The sequence below is a fragment of the Ischnura elegans genome, chromosome 6 (assembly GCF_921293095.1).
Source record: "Ischnura elegans chromosome 6, ioIscEleg1.1, whole genome shotgun sequence".
Classification (NCBI taxonomy): domain Eukaryota; kingdom Metazoa; phylum Arthropoda; class Insecta; order Odonata; family Coenagrionidae; genus Ischnura; species Ischnura elegans.
The window spans coordinates 31,361,019-31,379,656 of record NC_060251.1 but is presented as its reverse complement, the minus strand read 5'-3'; the positions used below and the strand labels follow the sequence as shown (position 1 = coordinate 31,379,656).

General features: G+C 37.0%; 1 protein-coding gene across 5 annotated transcripts in view; it reads right to left on the bottom strand.

Moving 5' to 3' along the window:
- Window positions 1-5: 5 nt before the first annotated feature.
- The window catches only part of LOC124160274 (sodium-dependent phosphate transporter 1), a 154,836-nt gene continuing 136,203 nt past the window's right edge, over window positions 6-18,638 (bottom strand). For 4 of the 5 annotated variants that reach the window (XM_046536099.1, XM_046536098.1, XM_046536100.1 and 1 more), the window contains 8 exons: window positions 17,568-17,624; window positions 15,735-15,952; window positions 15,142-15,244; window positions 12,030-12,088; window positions 8,154-8,311; window positions 7,379-7,564; window positions 4,781-4,933; window positions 6-1,147 (listed from right to left, as the gene is read on the bottom strand). In XM_046536099.1, the coding sequence (XP_046392055.1) occupies window positions 1,057-1,147; window positions 4,781-4,933; window positions 7,379-7,564; window positions 8,154-8,311; window positions 12,030-12,088; window positions 15,142-15,244; window positions 15,735-15,952; window positions 17,568-17,624 (1,025 nt within the window). In that variant the 3' untranslated portion in view covers window positions 6-1,056. The remainder of the gene's footprint in view (window positions 1,148-4,780; window positions 4,934-7,378; window positions 7,565-8,153; window positions 8,312-12,029; window positions 12,089-15,141; window positions 15,245-15,734; window positions 15,953-17,567; window positions 17,625-18,638) is intronic. The other variant, XM_046536097.1, reaches the window with a different exon arrangement.

Here is an 18,638-nt window from a genome sequence, read left to right as displayed (position 1 = left end):
CACACTCTCATGAAAACAGTTTTAATGAAATATACAAAATATTAAAAAACATTCATCTTGTTAATTAATGCTTATGATTGAGTTCACATAATGCCATAAATGTGTAATGCTCAATTGCCAGGGTGGCAAATATTTTCTCTTCCGTTCAGTTTTACCCAACGGCTAATTGGGTAAAAAAAGATGTCCCTCACAGCTTCATCAATATCCCAAGGGTAATTATGCAGTTCCCAAAAATCTCCCTCACATTTCTTATTCTTTTCCATTCATACTTTCCTTGGCTTCACATTCAACATTCTATTGCATGTCAGCATCAAAAATATATGACAGCCAAATGGCTCAGGACCGTCAAAAATCTTTACCGAGAGAGGTTCTAAGTGCCCCTGGTTCAACACTCATGATTCCAGCCATCCATTCAAAGTAAAAATAAGATATTTAATATAAACCTATTTCAAATATAAAACACTATGAATAGCCAATTGCTCTCAAAATGTACACATCACCCATTCACTCTTCTATCTCACACTGTAGAGCAGTCAATCAAAATAAAGAGAAAACACTTCCTTCAGACTTCCATGGGGATTGCCACAATGCCACAACCAATATTACAACTGGGTCATATTGACATTTTCTTCTCTAGTAAAATAGAGATGAGATACTCACCAGTTATCTTCTTCACTTAATCAACACCACAAGGAGCATGAATATAAAAAAAAATTGCTTCCAGAGAACGAGGAAAACTAGGGAAAACTCAACAAAGCAGCCCCAGTCCCCTTTCGATGGGCATACGCCACGCACAGCCAGTTGGGTTCGTAAAGTTCATTTAGCATGAGATTGCGCTCCTTCTCTCCCTCCCGCCTCCCGTTGAGTGTCCCCACCGAGGGTGTGGCATGTTTCCGTTTGAAGGTGTGTGAGTGCGTATCTTTGTGTCTGTGTGAGGGTGCATTATTGCATGAGCGCGCGCAGACAGAGGGGGGAGAGAGAGAGAATGTGAGGGAGGAGCAGCGCACACGCGATGTTGGCCACACGTCTTCTTGGCCGCTAAGCACCTCCTCTTCGTTAGAGGGCAACTGCAGACAGGAATGCCATTATAGCAGCACTAAGACCTCCTGCCACCGGAATTGTCACCACCCATGCGTAAATAATGTTCCTGTGCAGAAATGAAAAAAAAAAACAAAATTGAGTAAGCTTAGATAACACAGGTCAACAGTGGTTTTGGTGCCGGAGCTTTTAAAGCTGATTTAAAGGGTAATTGGGGTGCTGAATCCAAATATGAGATTAGTTTTTTCCTATCAGCTCTAGTTTTCAAGATATAGATATGTTGTTACTTACTTAAAAAAATGTTCAATATGATGATATGGGATAATTACATAAATGATAAAACCTACAAAATATAAAGACTTGATTTATTTATAGGAATGTTAAATCACCTACAATTACAATAGTTTTACAATACAATTGAATAGAAATAGTAACATTTTTACTGAAATAAAACACTTTAAAGAAAAAAAGACGTAAAAACGTCACTTAACACTTCGGAAGCTTCTTATGCGCGATTTTCTTGGGTGGACTTTGATAAAACAGTCTCGTTTTAAGCACCAGCAGTAATCTGCCATCATGTGGTTATCCCATCTTCCTTGGTAGTGATCTTACATTGTTTTGATTTTCTGGTGAAATATTTCACCTTGTTTTTCACTTGTGTCGCATAAATTTTTGGGAAAACAGCCTAAAAGACTGTGTAGGTAGTGAACTTTTTCTGCTCATATTACATCCAAGTGATTTAAAGTTAGTGAGCATATAATTTACCAGCTCGAGATAATTCTCTCGTCTGTGATTTCCCAGAAAAATTTTTATTACCCCAACAAATGAAAGCCAACTGTTTTTTTCAATCCCATTCATTGACTTGACAAAATCAGGATCCTTTGTAAGTTGTCTGTTATGTGGCCAATCAAAAATACCAGCTTTAAGTTTTTCTCTACTTATCTGCGGCATTTTTATTCTTATGTAGCTGAAGCATGGTCCATCCTTGTCAAGAGCCTTTACAAATTGCTTCATTTGGCCTAGTTTAACATGAAGGGGTGGTAAGGTGATTTTCTCCCGTTCAACGAAAGACTAAGCAATAATGTTTTTACCCAACAATTAAGTTTTCTCTCTTTCACCACTCCTTCTTAATCCGGTGGTTTGTCTGTCCATGCTATCCCAGAGGCACAATAAACAAGGATATTTTGTGTTGCTAAATTGCTGCCCAAGAAGAAAGTTCACCATTTTTAAATCTACAAAAAATCACCTAGCAATGTCCCTGGTATTTTATCTTTTGTTAGACCAATACTATTGTATAATATTCTTCTTTTATTTCAGTTGAATGAGCGATTGCTAGTGAGCCAAACTTGTTAAAATTGTGAAGAACACATTTTAAACTACGCTTGGAAACTATCAATGAACAAATGCCAATCACTAGCTTCATATTGCGGTAATCCCATTCCTTTCAGAAGACCTCTAACGCCTAAACAAAATGTAAGATTGTCTTCTTGAGTAAAGAAGGGTAACAGATCCTTTTCCTTTGTGCGATAAAAATTAATTTTTGTACCTTTTTCCATTAAATTCTTTTCATGCATCCTAGAAGCTAGTAGTTCAGATGCTTCCTTTGATAAGTTCAATTCTCTAACAAGGTCGCCTAGTTCATCTTGATTAAATAGTTGAGGATTTGTTGATACTGCCTCGTAGTCACTGTCACTATCGTCAATAGAAACAGGAATGTGTTCACATAGCTCATATTCATCCTCACATACATCTCGTAATGTCTGAAATATTATAATCAGGATTTCTTCTGAATGGGGTACCGGGCGTCTAGCTGAAGGCAAATCTGGATATTTCCACTTGTGGCGATTGTTTCGATTAATTCCTGAAACATTTACCATGCAAAAATAACAGTCGTCAATATGGTTTGTAGGTTCTCTCCAAACGACTGTCACACCAAACTTTAAACTTTTCCTTTTTCCTGTAGTCCACTACCACTGATGCTCTGTACATGTTTCACACACAACTTGCGGTGCCCAATTTTTACCTTGGTCACCAAGCTGAACACCAAAATATCCCAGGTATGCACATTTCACAAAGTCTGTAATTTTTTCCTATTTTATTTTAAAGTATATTCCCCACAAATGTAACAACACACATCACAATGTTTTACACAGCTTCTTCGAATTGAGCTCATTTTTAGAGGTTGCTTCACAAAAACTTTGAGAATTTGACCATTTGTTTTCGGAAATCCCCTTACTCCTTACTTACTTCCGCCTCTCCATTTTCAAAGACACGCTCTCTTTTTACCCTATCTCCCCTTTTTTACCCTTCTACACCTTTCTGTGACTCTTCCCACGCGTCGTTATTCTACAGTTATGACTAGAGTCCTTCTCCACCGTGGGTTTCCCACATCCCTTAGTTGTATCTTTTCCCACTGTCTCCACTCTGTACGCCTGTCTCCCCCTTCTTCAAACACGACGAATCCTCTCCAACCCCTTTCTCAAAGGCATAAAGGCGATTTTCAAAGTAAATACTGCAGAGTGATTAAGATTTAGTTTATTTATAGATTGATTTAAATTTGAAAAATATTTTCTGATATATATAAAATATTTGAAAGAATCTAATAATAAAATGCGCCGTATCTAAAAAAGTAGAGCTGTTACATAAAAACGGATATCATATTTGGATTCAGCACCACACATATTGTTGATATCAGCTCAAAAACTCCCGGCACCAAAAAAAAATTTTTTTTTTGTTGGCCTGTGTAATCCTTCCTAATGAAAGGGGAATTCCAAATGGATATTCTAACAAGACCTTAAATCCAGTGATGACAATTTTCTATGTAATTTCTACTTTGATTTTTTACTGCACATAATTACCTTTTTTGGGGATGGGAGGGAGGGTTATTGAGCATGGACACAAATATAAATATTCTCGTTAACACATACGAAGCTGAAGCTCTCTCCAAGTAGGGGAAATATTGTTTTTAGCCCAAAAAAGAGTCCATATTCTAGTCATAATTCAGTTTGAAACAGCAAGCAAGGGAGAGGGAAGCCAACTCATGGTCAATGCCAAAGATGGGACCCAGTCTAGAGAGTTTTCACAGGTCGGTTATAATCAATTGGGTTTTGTTCCTTACTGAATTTATTACAGTGGTACCTCGATGAAACGACATCCCACGGTGCACCAATAAACACTCGCTATAGCGAATTGTCGCTTTACCGGAGGTGGTGCAAATAATAGCCAATATACCTCATATTACTCCTTTATTTTTATCTTCTCGCTTAGACGTGTTTGGTATTTTTTTGGCCATGGTGTGTTCCATCAAATGCTTTCTATTCATGCAACTCATGGACGTGCGGGTATGCTGACAACTGCTTTCTGCCGCCCGAGGAACAAAAGAAGATCAAGCATTCGCGAATGCTAATGCCACAATATTTTCACCAAAATACTTATTTATCGAACGACAGTTTACCACATAAATTTGAGACTGAGCACTTCATTTCTAACAGATCGCTAGCAATTACAGAGATTAAGGAGTCTTGGTGTAAGTTTTTCCGGCGGTGAAACCCTCGCTATGGCAAGAGCCAACACCAAAAGGGCCTCGTAAAAACGAAATTTTTAACATGCTTATTATAGGATCAATTGACGGTGCATCGGCTATCTCTCGTAATAGCGGGGGTCTCGCTATAGCCCGTACTCGCTTTAACGAGGTTCCACTGTATGTAAGAATGCTATAATAATCTCTAAAGGAACAGTTTACCTGAAGAGTTTCCAGTCGACGCCCTTTTTACTGGAGCACGCCCAGCCAACAAACACTACCGAGCCCACTTTGCAGTGTGTTGTGCTGATTGGGAGTCCAATCTTAGAAGCCAGCAGGACAGTTGATGCAGCACCTATCTCAATGGTGAAACCACTAAGGGACAAAGAGAGGGCAGAGATGGGTAAAGAAACAATATACTTACAAATATAAAGGTAATATATATACAAAGGAAGAAAATTGAGCCAATTAGGCTTCCTTGTGGGATACATGATGTCACTTTAACTACCTCATAGCTAATACCTTCCAGAACTACTTTTTGCTAATGATCACTCAAAGTCCAGTTTACCACTACAGGCGGTCCCCAACAATGCGTTCCCGAAAACTTGTACGAAAGTCAAACCATTGACTTCCATACTAATAAGGGGTTACGTTCCATAAGGAACAGTTTACCTGAAGAGTTTCCAGTCGACGCCCTTTTTATAGAGCGGAATATACGTACTAAAACCTTTTTCACGGATTTTATTTCAATTCACTAAATTTTAATAATATCTTAATAAAATTCCTCAAATCATCTAATTTCTTTCGAAAATATGCAGAAACTGTAAATAAAAGTTAAAAAAAAAACAAGAACTCCGTTGGCTATCGAGTGAAATTTCCTCATCCCGTTTAAGTTGACATTCTACTTATTATGTCCACTGTAAATAAAAAGACATATCAAGAAGCATAACAAAATTTAATTGTTGAAACCGCACTCTGGATACCTTTTAATTTTTACACCAAAATTTGATATTCGGCAGGTGACATTCGTGATCGCGTATATTTCGCATGTTATTCAAAAAAGACGAACGGAATTCGGGTGATATTTCGTGCGATATCACAATATCGTTGCTGAAGGTGTGCATGAATTAAACAGCACTAAAACGAAAAAACACGATTCAAAAGAAGATATTACTAGTTTTATTGGAAGCTATTTGATGATGTCTAGTAAACTTTTTTGAAAAATCCTTCCAATGAAGGCTTTCTTCTTCTCTTGATGAAGGAGCCTATAGCAGGCAGTCTCTCTCCCAAATAAATCACCTAGATTGGAGTCAACTACAAACAATTCCCTTCATTGTAAACGTTCGTACTGTTCGCATATACTGCCATTTGAAACAATTGAATGCTGGGATGCGCAATAAACATCGTGGGAATTAAAAAAAAAAAATACAGAGCATCATCCGAAAGTCCGAATTTAGCGTACGGAAGTCAAGTAAAAGGTGTCAATTTTGAACGTACAAAAGTGCGAATTGTACGAAAGTCGAGTGTATGAAAGTCGAGGACCGCCTGTATTCCAGTTAACTTGAATGGCAGCAATTTGCATAAAATTTTATACGGAAGTACTGTGACACTGTATTGAATGCTTTCTTATAATCTACAAATAATGAGTCCACTTGTCTTTTGCGTTTAACAAATTTGTGAAAGTCATGGAGAAAGAGCACGAGTTGTGTGTTGCATGATCAACCCTTCTGGTTAATTGTACCCAATCTGTGACTCGTAAACACAGGAACATAGAAGAAGCAATTGTGTACTTCCTGGTACAACAATAATGGAGAGGCATGTCTGTGGTACTATTGTAGTAAAACTATCATAACCTGAATGAGTAACTTAAATGTATGTTAGGTGTACACTTCAGTCATTTCAAAAACAGTAAAAAAAGAGGTAACACTGTAACATGTGGTATCATGAATAGAGTACGTTTCCAGTGTTAATTGAGTACCGGGACATAACAAGTGTACCAACTGCGTAACACAGAGAGAAGAAAAGGGTAAAATCAGGGTAGCACTGTACAGTGTGCTGTGGGGGAAAAAAGTTTCCCAACAATTTGTGTTGCCACTATCACTCTGCAGGAACATTGGTTTCCTTTATCACGGTCAAAACTTTACTTTACAAAACTTTAACATGGCCTTAAAAACTATTTTTGACTGGCAGGGAAGAAGGCTTTTGAAGTATTTGTAGTTTTTTGCGGCTTTGCTTTCCAGCTATCACCCTGCAACTTTTCTCAGAAATCAGGCAGCATTGCGATATTGGCATCGATTCGGAACTTTTTGTTTGTTTAAAATTTTTGGCTCTTGCGGGTGGTGAGATTTTTCTGCCTGGGACAGTACATTTATTTGCTACACACTATGCCAGAGACTTGAACTAAGTCACACTATGCATATTTCATGGTAAATTATTCCTAACAATCCTCTCTTGACTTATAATGCAAAAGGCATAAGAAGCTATGGAAAAAAAAAAGCTCATCAGCAGGTTGTAATTCTTACGATTCTTTCATTTATGTTCACAAATTGAATGCTCTTGGCAGATATTCTGGATTAGAACATTACTTCATTGAAATATTAGACTTCCAAAATATGTTATAAGAAAGACAAGATAAAATATTACTGACAATTTTACAAAAATTAACCGGAGTTAAAATACCACTTCTAAAATGTTAATGATATAAGCTCAGACTAACATTCATCACCTTGTGATCGTAACTATCAATGGTTGTATGCTTATGATCAATTACGTATTCCAAATGTAATTTGAGACAAAAACAAATGAAAAAAATCCACTTACGTCGAAGGTGTTATTTTAGTGAGATCTTCGCCTATAGTCTGAATGACACGCCGGCCCCATAGCCAAAGGCCCACAGATATTCCAACACCACCATACAAGAGGATGTAAATTGGAGTCTCAGACTTCTGCTGCACTGAACCCTCATGATAGATTAGCCAGAGAGCAATCAATGGTCCAATGGCATTGCTGTGGAGACAAAATTCATTTGGAGTTACAATTTTTTGGGTTTTTGGTGTTAGGTTAGAGGTGAAGCCATTCACATAAAATAGAGAAATTGAAAAACATAGCAATACATAACAATATGTAATTGATTTAATATCATCATCTTCATAATGTACCATTTTATGATTTAACCACAAACACATCATAAAATAGTAATTTGAACAATTTTTGAAAATAAATAATTCAAGAACAAGGAATTATGGCAAAAGATATGAAGGTTATTAGATAAGGAAACGAGATGTTTTTTCAAATAATCGAGGCATTAAAAAAATCCAATAAAAAATCGAGTTTTCGTCAGTGGAAGATGATTTCCGTATGACATTTAGAAAACTTTGATATTGATGAAAATGTTTTAGTTCCATTACGCTGCCATGTTCATTCAAGTTGATATATATCGAAGAGTATCAAACCTTTTCAAAATTTTTTTTAGTTTTACCATCGAAAATTTCAGATCTGTAATCTGCCCTTACAGTTTGGGCTGTGAATTTGTATCAATTAGTCAGTCAGTCAATCAAATTGCAGGTTTATATTATTTAAATATGAAAGAGCATACCTCACATCATTCCCACCATGAGCAAACGACCCAAATGTGGCCGTTAGGATTTGAAGGAAAGAGAAGAGGCTGGCCACCTCTGGGCTGTCCGCCCCGTCACCATTTGGGTCAGCTCCGGAGCCATCACCACCCGTTCTTCCAGCCTCAGAATCAAATGACTGAGGGAAAAGCACAAGGGAGGATGGCTCAGTTCAACCAATACATTGCATTCCATTCTTAGAGTAACTGGTTACTGTATCTGAAATTTCATATCACTCCCTAACTAAAGTCACATTTGAAGTTGGTCACTTCAGATCTGGAACAGATATATAACTTATGTTCCCAATCTGGAACCCAAATGGAACCGATACTCATTAAAAACTTGTGGGAACAATGAAAAAGTATTATGTACTATGTTAAAGATCATTCGCATGCCGAACATACCAATATCATACAGGGAGGGTACACTTGAATCAAGAATTTTATGACCATTATTTTATCACCAACAGGTCTTTGGTTCAAATCTTGGGTAAAGGCTTAAGAAAACTTCAGAACAAAAATCTTTAGGTACATGATGGCCTAGGGGAAAGGTTTAGCCTCTTTGGCGCTCCCATTTGTGCGGCTATACATTAGGGTGGGCCGAAAAAGGATTTTTTTCCCGATCAAATTTGTTTAAACTACCAGAGAACTAGTGAAATTCTTGGTTTTCAGGTTCTGTTCTTTCTCAGCCTTGACTGAATTTCTTGTTAAAATAGCTACACAGGTACGTTATTCGTCATTATAATTGACGTTAATTTAAAATAATTTACCTTGTTATTACTTTTTATGGGATTATTTATCTACCATATGATGACTTATTTGCTAAAAACTTAAATTCAATCGAAATAAATATTATTTTACCTAAGATTTAGCCCCCAAAATGGAATTTTAGAAACGTAGGCAAAAATGAGTTGTGATGTGTGGGTGGTCTATACTCTAATTTTGTTGTTAATTCATAGACATTGTTTGAACCACAGATTTTGTCAAATAAACTTCTAATTTCATTTTTATTAACTATAAACATGTATCCACTCTTTAATATTACCAATTATCACATATTTTCATAAAATTCGTTTTCAGAGCCGTCGATTCTGAAATCAGCCTGATTTTTTGCAAAATTTTAAACTTTAGACCTTGGGCGGCAGTGGTTAATATCAACCGATTTGAAAAAAATTTTGTTGATGTTTATACATAACTCGAGATATAAGATAATACTTATCGTGAAATTTTGTTTAAAAATTGTCAACGCTGCTCAAAAGACAAATAATTCAATTCTTAGTTAATTTTTTATGAGAAACGAACAAATATTTACGTCGAAACCTGACTGGATAAACAATTGAATGACCACTGTCCCTTACCGCTAAGAGGGGCTATAAAAGACGAGGGGTCCGGGTACCTGCTCCCGGTTTCCGAGGGTAAATCCTAAACCCCGCACGGTTGGGTCCCGAGACAAAGGCGACGTAAACCCGCGACCGTCCTAAAAGGGGGAGAGCTAGAAAACGAATATACCCCTATGAAAAAATTGTATAAACCTGTTTCAAAATTTTATACATTGCCATGGCAATGTATAAGATAGTATAAAAATTTGAAACAGGTTCATACAATTTTTTCATAGGGGTATACGGCTTTCGATCTCCTGGCTAGGAAATTCTCACATGTAAATATACGGCCGTCGTCACCTGGGTCAGGAAACGTCCACACGTATATATATGTGTATAGAAGGGAAAAGGTTAAAAGCAGTTTTCAGGATGTCCGTTTAACCACCTGCAAACACACAAAGACTGGATATTGAAGAAATGAGATATCTGCGGATAGTCATCCAAATTAACCCCATTAACAGGGAGAAAAATTTCGCAAATACATCACAAAGGCTTTATAACCTGTGGGCCTGCGTTCAAGTCCTGACAGTAGCAGAAACTTATCAGAGATGGCCCTATCTCTACTTGAGTGTAATGTGGAGGGCACTTCCAGTGCATCACTCTGTCCATCAGATGGGATGTTAAGTCCCTTTTGAGCTTATCATTACAATCTGGCTAATGCCAACATAGGGTTCCTATCCCCCAACCCCTACTTTATGGCGCTAATGACCCCAGCTGTCGGTTACCTCCTTCCAAATAGCATACCATAGATAATACAGAGCACATAGGACCCGGGATATTCGGAAATTCAGATTTTCTGGTGTTTAGATCACTTTTTTTAAGTGAGCCATTTAAATAACCGCGCAACTGCCGTTATGTCGCGAGTGATGAATAAAAAAATGATTCATAGTCCAGAACAATTTTCCCACTTTATAATTTTCACGCATTAAAAAAGCATTTCCCCATGAAATTTTGGCATTAGTAGATTGAATCTACCGGGTATAGCTTCTCTGTCGGCATTCTTCCTCGAATTCAGCACCAGGGCCTTCGACTCACAAGCCGACGTGTGACTCATCTTCAAGTAATATTTTGCTTCCCCATATCTGATAACAACACCGGACACTTTTTATATTTCGATTTAATGGTAATAAGCCATTCCTGAGTTTAAAGGGACTGCCTTATCACTCACGTCTTGAATTTGACTTCAATGATTACATGACGATTGCCGACGCGAGTTATTCTCAGAGGGCATTAACTCCCGTTCCGTTAAAAATAAATGCTTGCCACCAAGTGGAGTTCAGCTATTAGCTATTCAAGTTCCAACCATGTTTAATTTAAACCCACTGACAATGAGATACAAGTTGAGTCAGTTCTGATAAGCGAGCTGCGCAAGCAACTTTTCCTCGCCTCCATTCGTCCCGCAGATGTGGGATTAGCCCGCGGAATGAGACAGCGCATGCTGCTTTTACCATCGTGTTGAATCACCATCGACTTACGTCCATACTAGAAGTACGACTATCTTTTTTAGATCACCTAGGAAGCCAAAATTTTGGCACAGGAGGATTTTTAACTACTCATTTTGCCATTATATTTCGCTGGGGCGACGGAAAACATAGCGTTTGCAAAATCATAGAAAACCTTCTGTCAGGGAAAGATATTCCGTAGTTCATGATTCCGGATTAACGACAATCTACTGTAATTACAATAAATATGTTATAAACAGCGTCGATCAATAAGTCGAATAATAAACGAAAGGTGATAATGTTAATATCTCCGGCGATCATCTGTCTTAATCAAAAGTAGTTACGCATACATGGCGATTGCCGCATGTTATAGGTTTCGATATCCTTCAATGGCAAATTTGAACTAAGAGCAATATTCGCGTTTTTAAAGGAGCCTGAAATATTACTGAGAGGGCACAGGGGGAAGCAATAATTAGATTTGCGATGTTTTTAATTTAACGCTCAACAGCACGACGTCATTTCAACCGTTCCTGTATTCATTTTTGCAAATCATTGAGACGAATAAATAACCTAACTTCATGTTGCTCCAGTTGGATTTTCAAAACAAGCCAAAAGACAACTGCGTAAAATCAAGATTAGCGACCTCTTTGGGGCTGGGGTTATGCTGCGCAAAAATCAAAAAACTGCGTAAAATCAAGAAAATATGTAAAATCGAAGTTTCACCATTGCAATTCCATATGCTTTCAGGCCGGACTTGAGCATCGCTGCGTAAAAACGAGACTTGATGTAAAATCAAAGTGTGTAAAATCGAAGTTTTACTGTAAATACAAACACAGAAATGGATGATCCCAAGTGACTTGATAAGAAGCCAAATGTGAGTTTTATCAAAAAAAAAAAAAAAAAAAAGGAGACATATGTTTATGATTCTTGTACAGTTGCATCAATCCTAAAGATTTTCCATGCACACAGAAAATATTTCCATAAACATAATCAAAGATTCTTCACAAACTGTAGATACGAAAGAGCTAAGCCCTTACCATTATTTGAGGATTCTTAGGCTTAATCAGAGGTACAGCACTGCTGTTCGGTGACAGACCTGAAAAAATAAATGTGAACAGATGAAGGAAAGCTAATTATATAAATACAATGATATTTAATGCAAGCTTTAGAATTATTTTTGAAAAGAGAAGCAGAAGTCATATCCCTGTATTTCAATAGCAATGCTTTTCAAAATAATAAAAAAATTGTGGAATTTATGTAAGTTTGTTTTTGACCAAAAATTTTAGAGAAATATATCCTGATGACCAACAGAATAATGGTAATTATCCTTTCCCTTGGACATTGGCCTTGTCTTGCTGGAAAGGTATGTCCATCCAAATGACTTCTCGAGCTGGACTGGTGGTCAGCCAATGTCAAACATGTTGAAAGGCAGGAGCCAAGTAACATTAGTCTATGAGATAATTCCATGGGGGAGGTAAGCTCATTGTGTACAGTCAGTCAAAGAAGACCATCATGATATTTGGACCAGAGCAAGTACAGTGGGCCTTTGCTGTCAACCAATCATTTCAACTGTTATGTGTTAAATATCATCACTGCTCCACAATAATTTCATTGTAATAGTGACCTAGCAAAAACATCCGCCGAATGATCATGGTGTAAGCCTAATGAATGAGTAATTTCCTACGAGCACAATTGTAAACAGCAAATGATCAACGTAATAATGAAAACATTTTTGTCTATACAAGGTTTTGTATTGTTAATTTTCATCCAATTATTCCTTCTGTTAGAACTTTTATCACTACCTCGATAAAAAATGATTATTGAAGAATCACACGGTCATTTTATGCATTGGTGATCATTCTTGTTACCTATTAGCGACACAGAAACGGTTGCTCAAGCTAATATTTTGCTACTCAAAAATTCATGTCACTTTTTATGTCACAATGAAAATATCATTTGTCATTTTCAAAGTAAAAAAATACCATATTGCTTTACTTTGACAGGCACTTGACAGTAAAAGATGGACTCACGCGTTGGAAAAATGGACATTCATACCACTGCCAATATTCCTGAAGATGCAGTCCGAAGGTCATAATGAATGAATTATCATTTGTTTCTTTTTACAGGAGATATCCCAAAAAGTTAGACAACTACATATCATGGAACATGATTTCAATAGGTGCTGTTACGTAGTTTTTATTTATGCCTGTACACTTAGTGGCTGGCAAAATAAACATTGTACACCTCTTTTCGGAGTAATATTTCCACCCTCACTAGTAATATGGGTGACCCCCGTTTGCTTTTAAGATAAATTATATCCCAGCCTGAAGAAATATAGGTAGATAAAACCTCACAATAATGGGCACATACTGTGGCAGGGACTTCTAGGCCTTGCTATGTCCACATTTAAGTTCTCCTGATTCAGGCATAATATGGTGGAAGTTCAACATATTGAAATGAAAAGTAGTTACACTGTTCCACAATAATTTAATTTGTACGACACGTTTTGGCTCACAGAGCCATCATCTGGTACATGACAAGTCTTGAACCAGATGACAGCTCTGCGAACCAAAACACACTGAAGGAATTAATTTATTGTGGAAAAGTGCAACTACATTTCATTTCAATATGTTCATATTTATTTAAATCATACCCCTATTGATTTTACACTGTTAATCACTCATTTTAACATGATTCTCGCTTTATGCTTTATTCACTAAAATGAGCTTCCACTGTGTATTCTACACTGAAGTTATCTTTTAAGCTGGTTGGTGTGCTATTCCTTTTGCAATTTTATGCACATACTAATGTTCTTTCATGACACTTTCCTTATTCTTCCGAAATTCAAATACTTCCTGTTTGGTATACATCATGAGAGAGTCTAACTTCCATGCTTATGGGGAGCATGAGGATTTGTTCAATGGTTTATCAATGACAGTAGTTCGCTCCAAGAGGTTTTTTTCTTCTGGAAGGTCAATGAAAAGATCCCAAGACTGGGGGCATGACTTTGCAATACATTATCACCATCACCATACATTATTCACTATCAGCAAGATAATCACATCGAGGTTTTACAGAATATATACTTCTATAAAATTACCAGCTCTCAAATATAACATCCAAAATCAAATAATTATCACCATCACAGGAAATTTGAAAAATACCAATTCTACCAAACTACAAAACTTAAATCACAATCCATATTTCCCATTTGACTCCAACTTCAGGTAGTAAAAAGGGAAACCTGAGTTAGGATAAAAGTACAGTAAAACCTCTATTTTACACTTTTGAATGGACCACTTACAAAAAGTGCAAAATTGAGGATATTGTAAAATAGAGTATCATTTTCTAAAGGCGGTATTGTTGGGGACCTGATAAAAACTGTGCAAAATCAGGGAAAATGTATAATGGGGGAATGTAAAATTGAGGTTTCACTGTATTTACTATTTTTGTGGGACTGGAGATCATTTGATTTCACATACACAGTGATGTAACATTTCCAAACAATAATAAAAAACGAATCTCTAGCATTTGCACATCTTTCACACTGTAAGTTTTCAAGTTGTGAAACTATGATTATTGGTAATAGAAGGTATTAGGGGATCCACTTCAAACAACTTATTAGGCAAAAGATTCACACTGGATGTATTATGTTCGACTTTCCAGGATGTAAAAATATTTAAAAATTCAACCCCAAACATTTTGTAAACCTCGGCTGAGTACTGAGCATATATTTGTACTTAACTTTTACAATCATCAGAAGCACATTCAGATGACATCAGAAAGTTAATTCCAATAAGGAATTTCAGTAAATTTAAAATGACATTTAAAGAGATTCATTTCATGTTTGAGCTTCACTATAAATGAACAATAATTCAATAGCCCTCAATCAATTTACCCAGTGTGCGAGGTCATTACGAAAAAAAATAAGGGCTAGCAAAATATTGTTTCAAGTGAAACTCAAATTCCAAATGAATCCTGGAAAAAAAATGATTTTCAAGAAGAATCCATGGAAGCCTTCAAATTAATGTCAAATCAATAATTCCTGAATACATTCACCACTTTCATTGATGAGTCAAAGAGGGTGTCTTTCTCTTTTATGAGCATTTGCAAGTGGGAAGCATTCCATGGGAAAATAAAGATACGTACCACAGGCAGGAGTCACCTGACCACTGGCTAGATGTGGAGCAACAACGAGAGTGTTTCGCTCGGCAGCCCTGTCGCATTCATTTGCTTCAGGGGAGACAGCTCCCTGCGATAAAGGAGAAAAGGTGCTGTTTCCACCACTCTTGTTTGATGTTCCCAACTCTCTCCCCTCCCCAACCCACTTCCCGCATTAAGCAAGCACCCTCCCAAGGCTAGAGCAATTATCAAGCACCTAATCTGATAGAGAAAGTCTAAAAAATAAACACGCCGTCTACCTATCTCAACATGCCACCAGAGCTTCGAGGGCTATGTTGACAACATGTATTATGGTTGAAACGAAGACAATATAATTATCATGAAACAGAAACCTCAAGTACATGGATTCACAAATGTGTTACGATTCAATCAAATGCTGGAACCGTTGCCCCACCCCTACTTATAATAGGGATGGATCAAATCTCTAATCTAAGGATTTGATTGTACATTGAATCCACGGATTTGAGGTTCGTTATGATTTGTTTGTGGCCAGGCCACATACAATGACTACTCAAATTCAAGAAGTTGTGCCAGCTAGCCACCATATAATCTAAACTTACCATCATATTGGAATCGTCAGTGGATGCTGCTAGTAGATATCCATTGGGCTTCACCTCTCCATTGGTGTGCGGGAAGCGATAGACTTGATTGGCACCTCCATCTGGCATTGAAGAAACAACAGGATTGGCTTCCATTTCAATCACTTCCGGGGAGAACTTGGTCATGTCCTCGGTGGAGATATTCTTGGACTGCTGTGGGCTAACATCACGGGAAGATTCTGAAATAAAGACATGTGTGACAGAATGGTGTGGAGATTCCTTAACGGACTATTGACTGATTTTCTGTCAGCATCTATTCATTCACTCAAAAGCAGAAGGTTCAGAGAAAACCTAATAGCCCATCCAAAACAATATCTGATGGCGAATCTTTTGCAACCTTGGCATAGCAGTGCTCAATAAAAAAATATGTTTTAAGAGTCCTTGGAATTACAACTTTTGAGTGATTTATTTCCTACAAATTTTATGCAACTTAATGACACTTGAAAGTGAAGATTAAAACAAAAATTGAAATTATTTTTGCAGTAATAACCTCAAACAAGAATGACAAAAAAGCTTAACAAATTTTTTAAGTGCTAATTGTGAGTCAGCAAATCCTCAAATGATATCTCAAAAAGAAAAAAAAACAAGAAAATTAAAACACAGCATTTGTCTTTTGATGATTACTTGTTATAAAGAAGTGAAGAGAAAAATCATGCAAGAACGTATTGTGAACAGATGGCCCCAGGAGTAAGTGGACTTGTTTCTTTATTCACAGCCCTGCACTACCACAAAAAACATGGAGAACAAAGCAGAAAAGGGACCACACAAGATGAAAATAGACCCACTTTCAATTTCTACACTTCATATCTCCAGGGGGTAGGTATAGCATCACCCACCCACACAAGCGACAAGAGCGAGTTATTGGCATTTAGTGTACTATTAACTAAAAACTTTCAAAAAGCCATAACCAAGCAAAGTGAAAACAAAAAGAATTTTCAATAATTCTTGAAAGCAAGCCAAATTGATGCGTGAATGACTCTCCAGAATCTCTTATATAAAAGGCAAATTAGGCAGAATCAGGGTAAGATATGAAAATCTAAAGAGAAAATTCAAAAAATATTTGGAAAATGAAATTCATGACATATAGTAATGTAAAGATAGTATTTCCAAAGTGATAACCATTTTTAATTCAAGATTGGCTGATGAACTGACCAGATTAGATTGAAAATTTATGCCATTATGCATAGCCAAGGTGCAAATTGTTGGGGAAACCTAATTACCAGCCCATCATACACAAAAGGATTTTACAATGGGATATTTCTGATGGCAATAAAATCAACTGCACAACCCTGCCGTATTTCCCTAGCCAAAGCGATATGGAATGACGAAAATTGTATGATTCAATGGCAGTAAACAAAATGAGATATACATGATATTATTGGCAGATAGGAAATTTGTAGGTTAAGATTAAGTATGCAATGAATAAAGAAAGTGATCAAGTGTTATGACATGGATGATCGCACTTATATCAAGCTGATGCCTTTGTTTCCCATTGACAGGAGAGAAGGATGAAAATCCAAAGAAGCATATCAGTGAGTAACATTATCATATAAACAAAGAGCCATCTGCAACATACACATATGTACACACACACAAGAGAGTAGATGGACAGAAAGGAAATTATAAGCATCACAGAACGGTATATGTATTTATAAGAATAAATAGAGACTCCAACCTCTTCCCACTTATCACCATAATAAACAGCAGGAAGTTAAAAACCGTTGAACATTTTTACTGATGAAAAATAATTTTAAATTGTCCACAACTCCAACCTCTCCACCATTTTTGAATTACCTGCCGAACCACCAAATGTAAAACTCACGCCACCAGATTCAGCCTGAGCCCTGCGCTCTGCAATAGTAGAAGAAGTCAAGGTAACACAAATGAGAAATGAGTGAACAATGCTGATGGGGAACACAATGCAATTTTTTTTTGAGAATAGAAATAGTTCATGGAATGAGAAGAACAATGGGAAAAAAAATAATTCATCACATTGCCTCATGCATGCACATAGTATATTATATTCTTATGTTCACAAATAGACATCTTGGAATGACATCACTATAAATAAGTACCATGATGCACATGAATTTATACATCATCTGCACAGGTGTTCTGCATAGACTCATTTATACTACTTATCCCCTTCGCATATAAGTCAATATTATTCTACCTTCTCACAGAGGACGTAACTAGAGCCTCAGCAAGGGATGTGGATGCATCTACTGTACACCACCACCTTTGGTTCAATTCCCTCCTTCAGGCAGCTGATATCGTTAATCTGGCTTATGGTCTGCAATACCTATTGTACTATTTGATTATCTCAACTACACTTTGATAAATTTTAGACCATGTAATAGTTTTAATGGACAGCATGTACTTCAACACCTAAACTCAAGCTCTTTCCAACAATGCTAAAACATCACCACCATTACAATGGACGGACATGTGTAATCTTCTTTGGAGATTTGTTCTATAGAGGTCTGACATCAGTACAAGGCAGCAAAAGTCTTATCACTTAGGATCCTAAAATCAATGCCGATAAACCACACTTCCGCTGCAAAAAATCACAACCATTATGAGTGTCGAGCCTTCTTCCCTACCAAACAAGAAACCCATTGAGGAAAACATTTTGATCTGTGATTTTCATCATGATGATATGTCCATGTCCCCCCCCTCATTCATCCCCTTCTTTCCCAACCACCCATCAGTCGGGCAAAAACCATTCAATGCTGTTCGGTAAAGGAAAGGAACAGGGAAGGAAAAAAAGGAAGGGGCTTGCTAACGTTATCTTTCCTGAGGACCACTGAATCAATGCTATTTCCAATTTCCTTAAGCGAAAATGAGATGCTGAAGTTGGTCAAG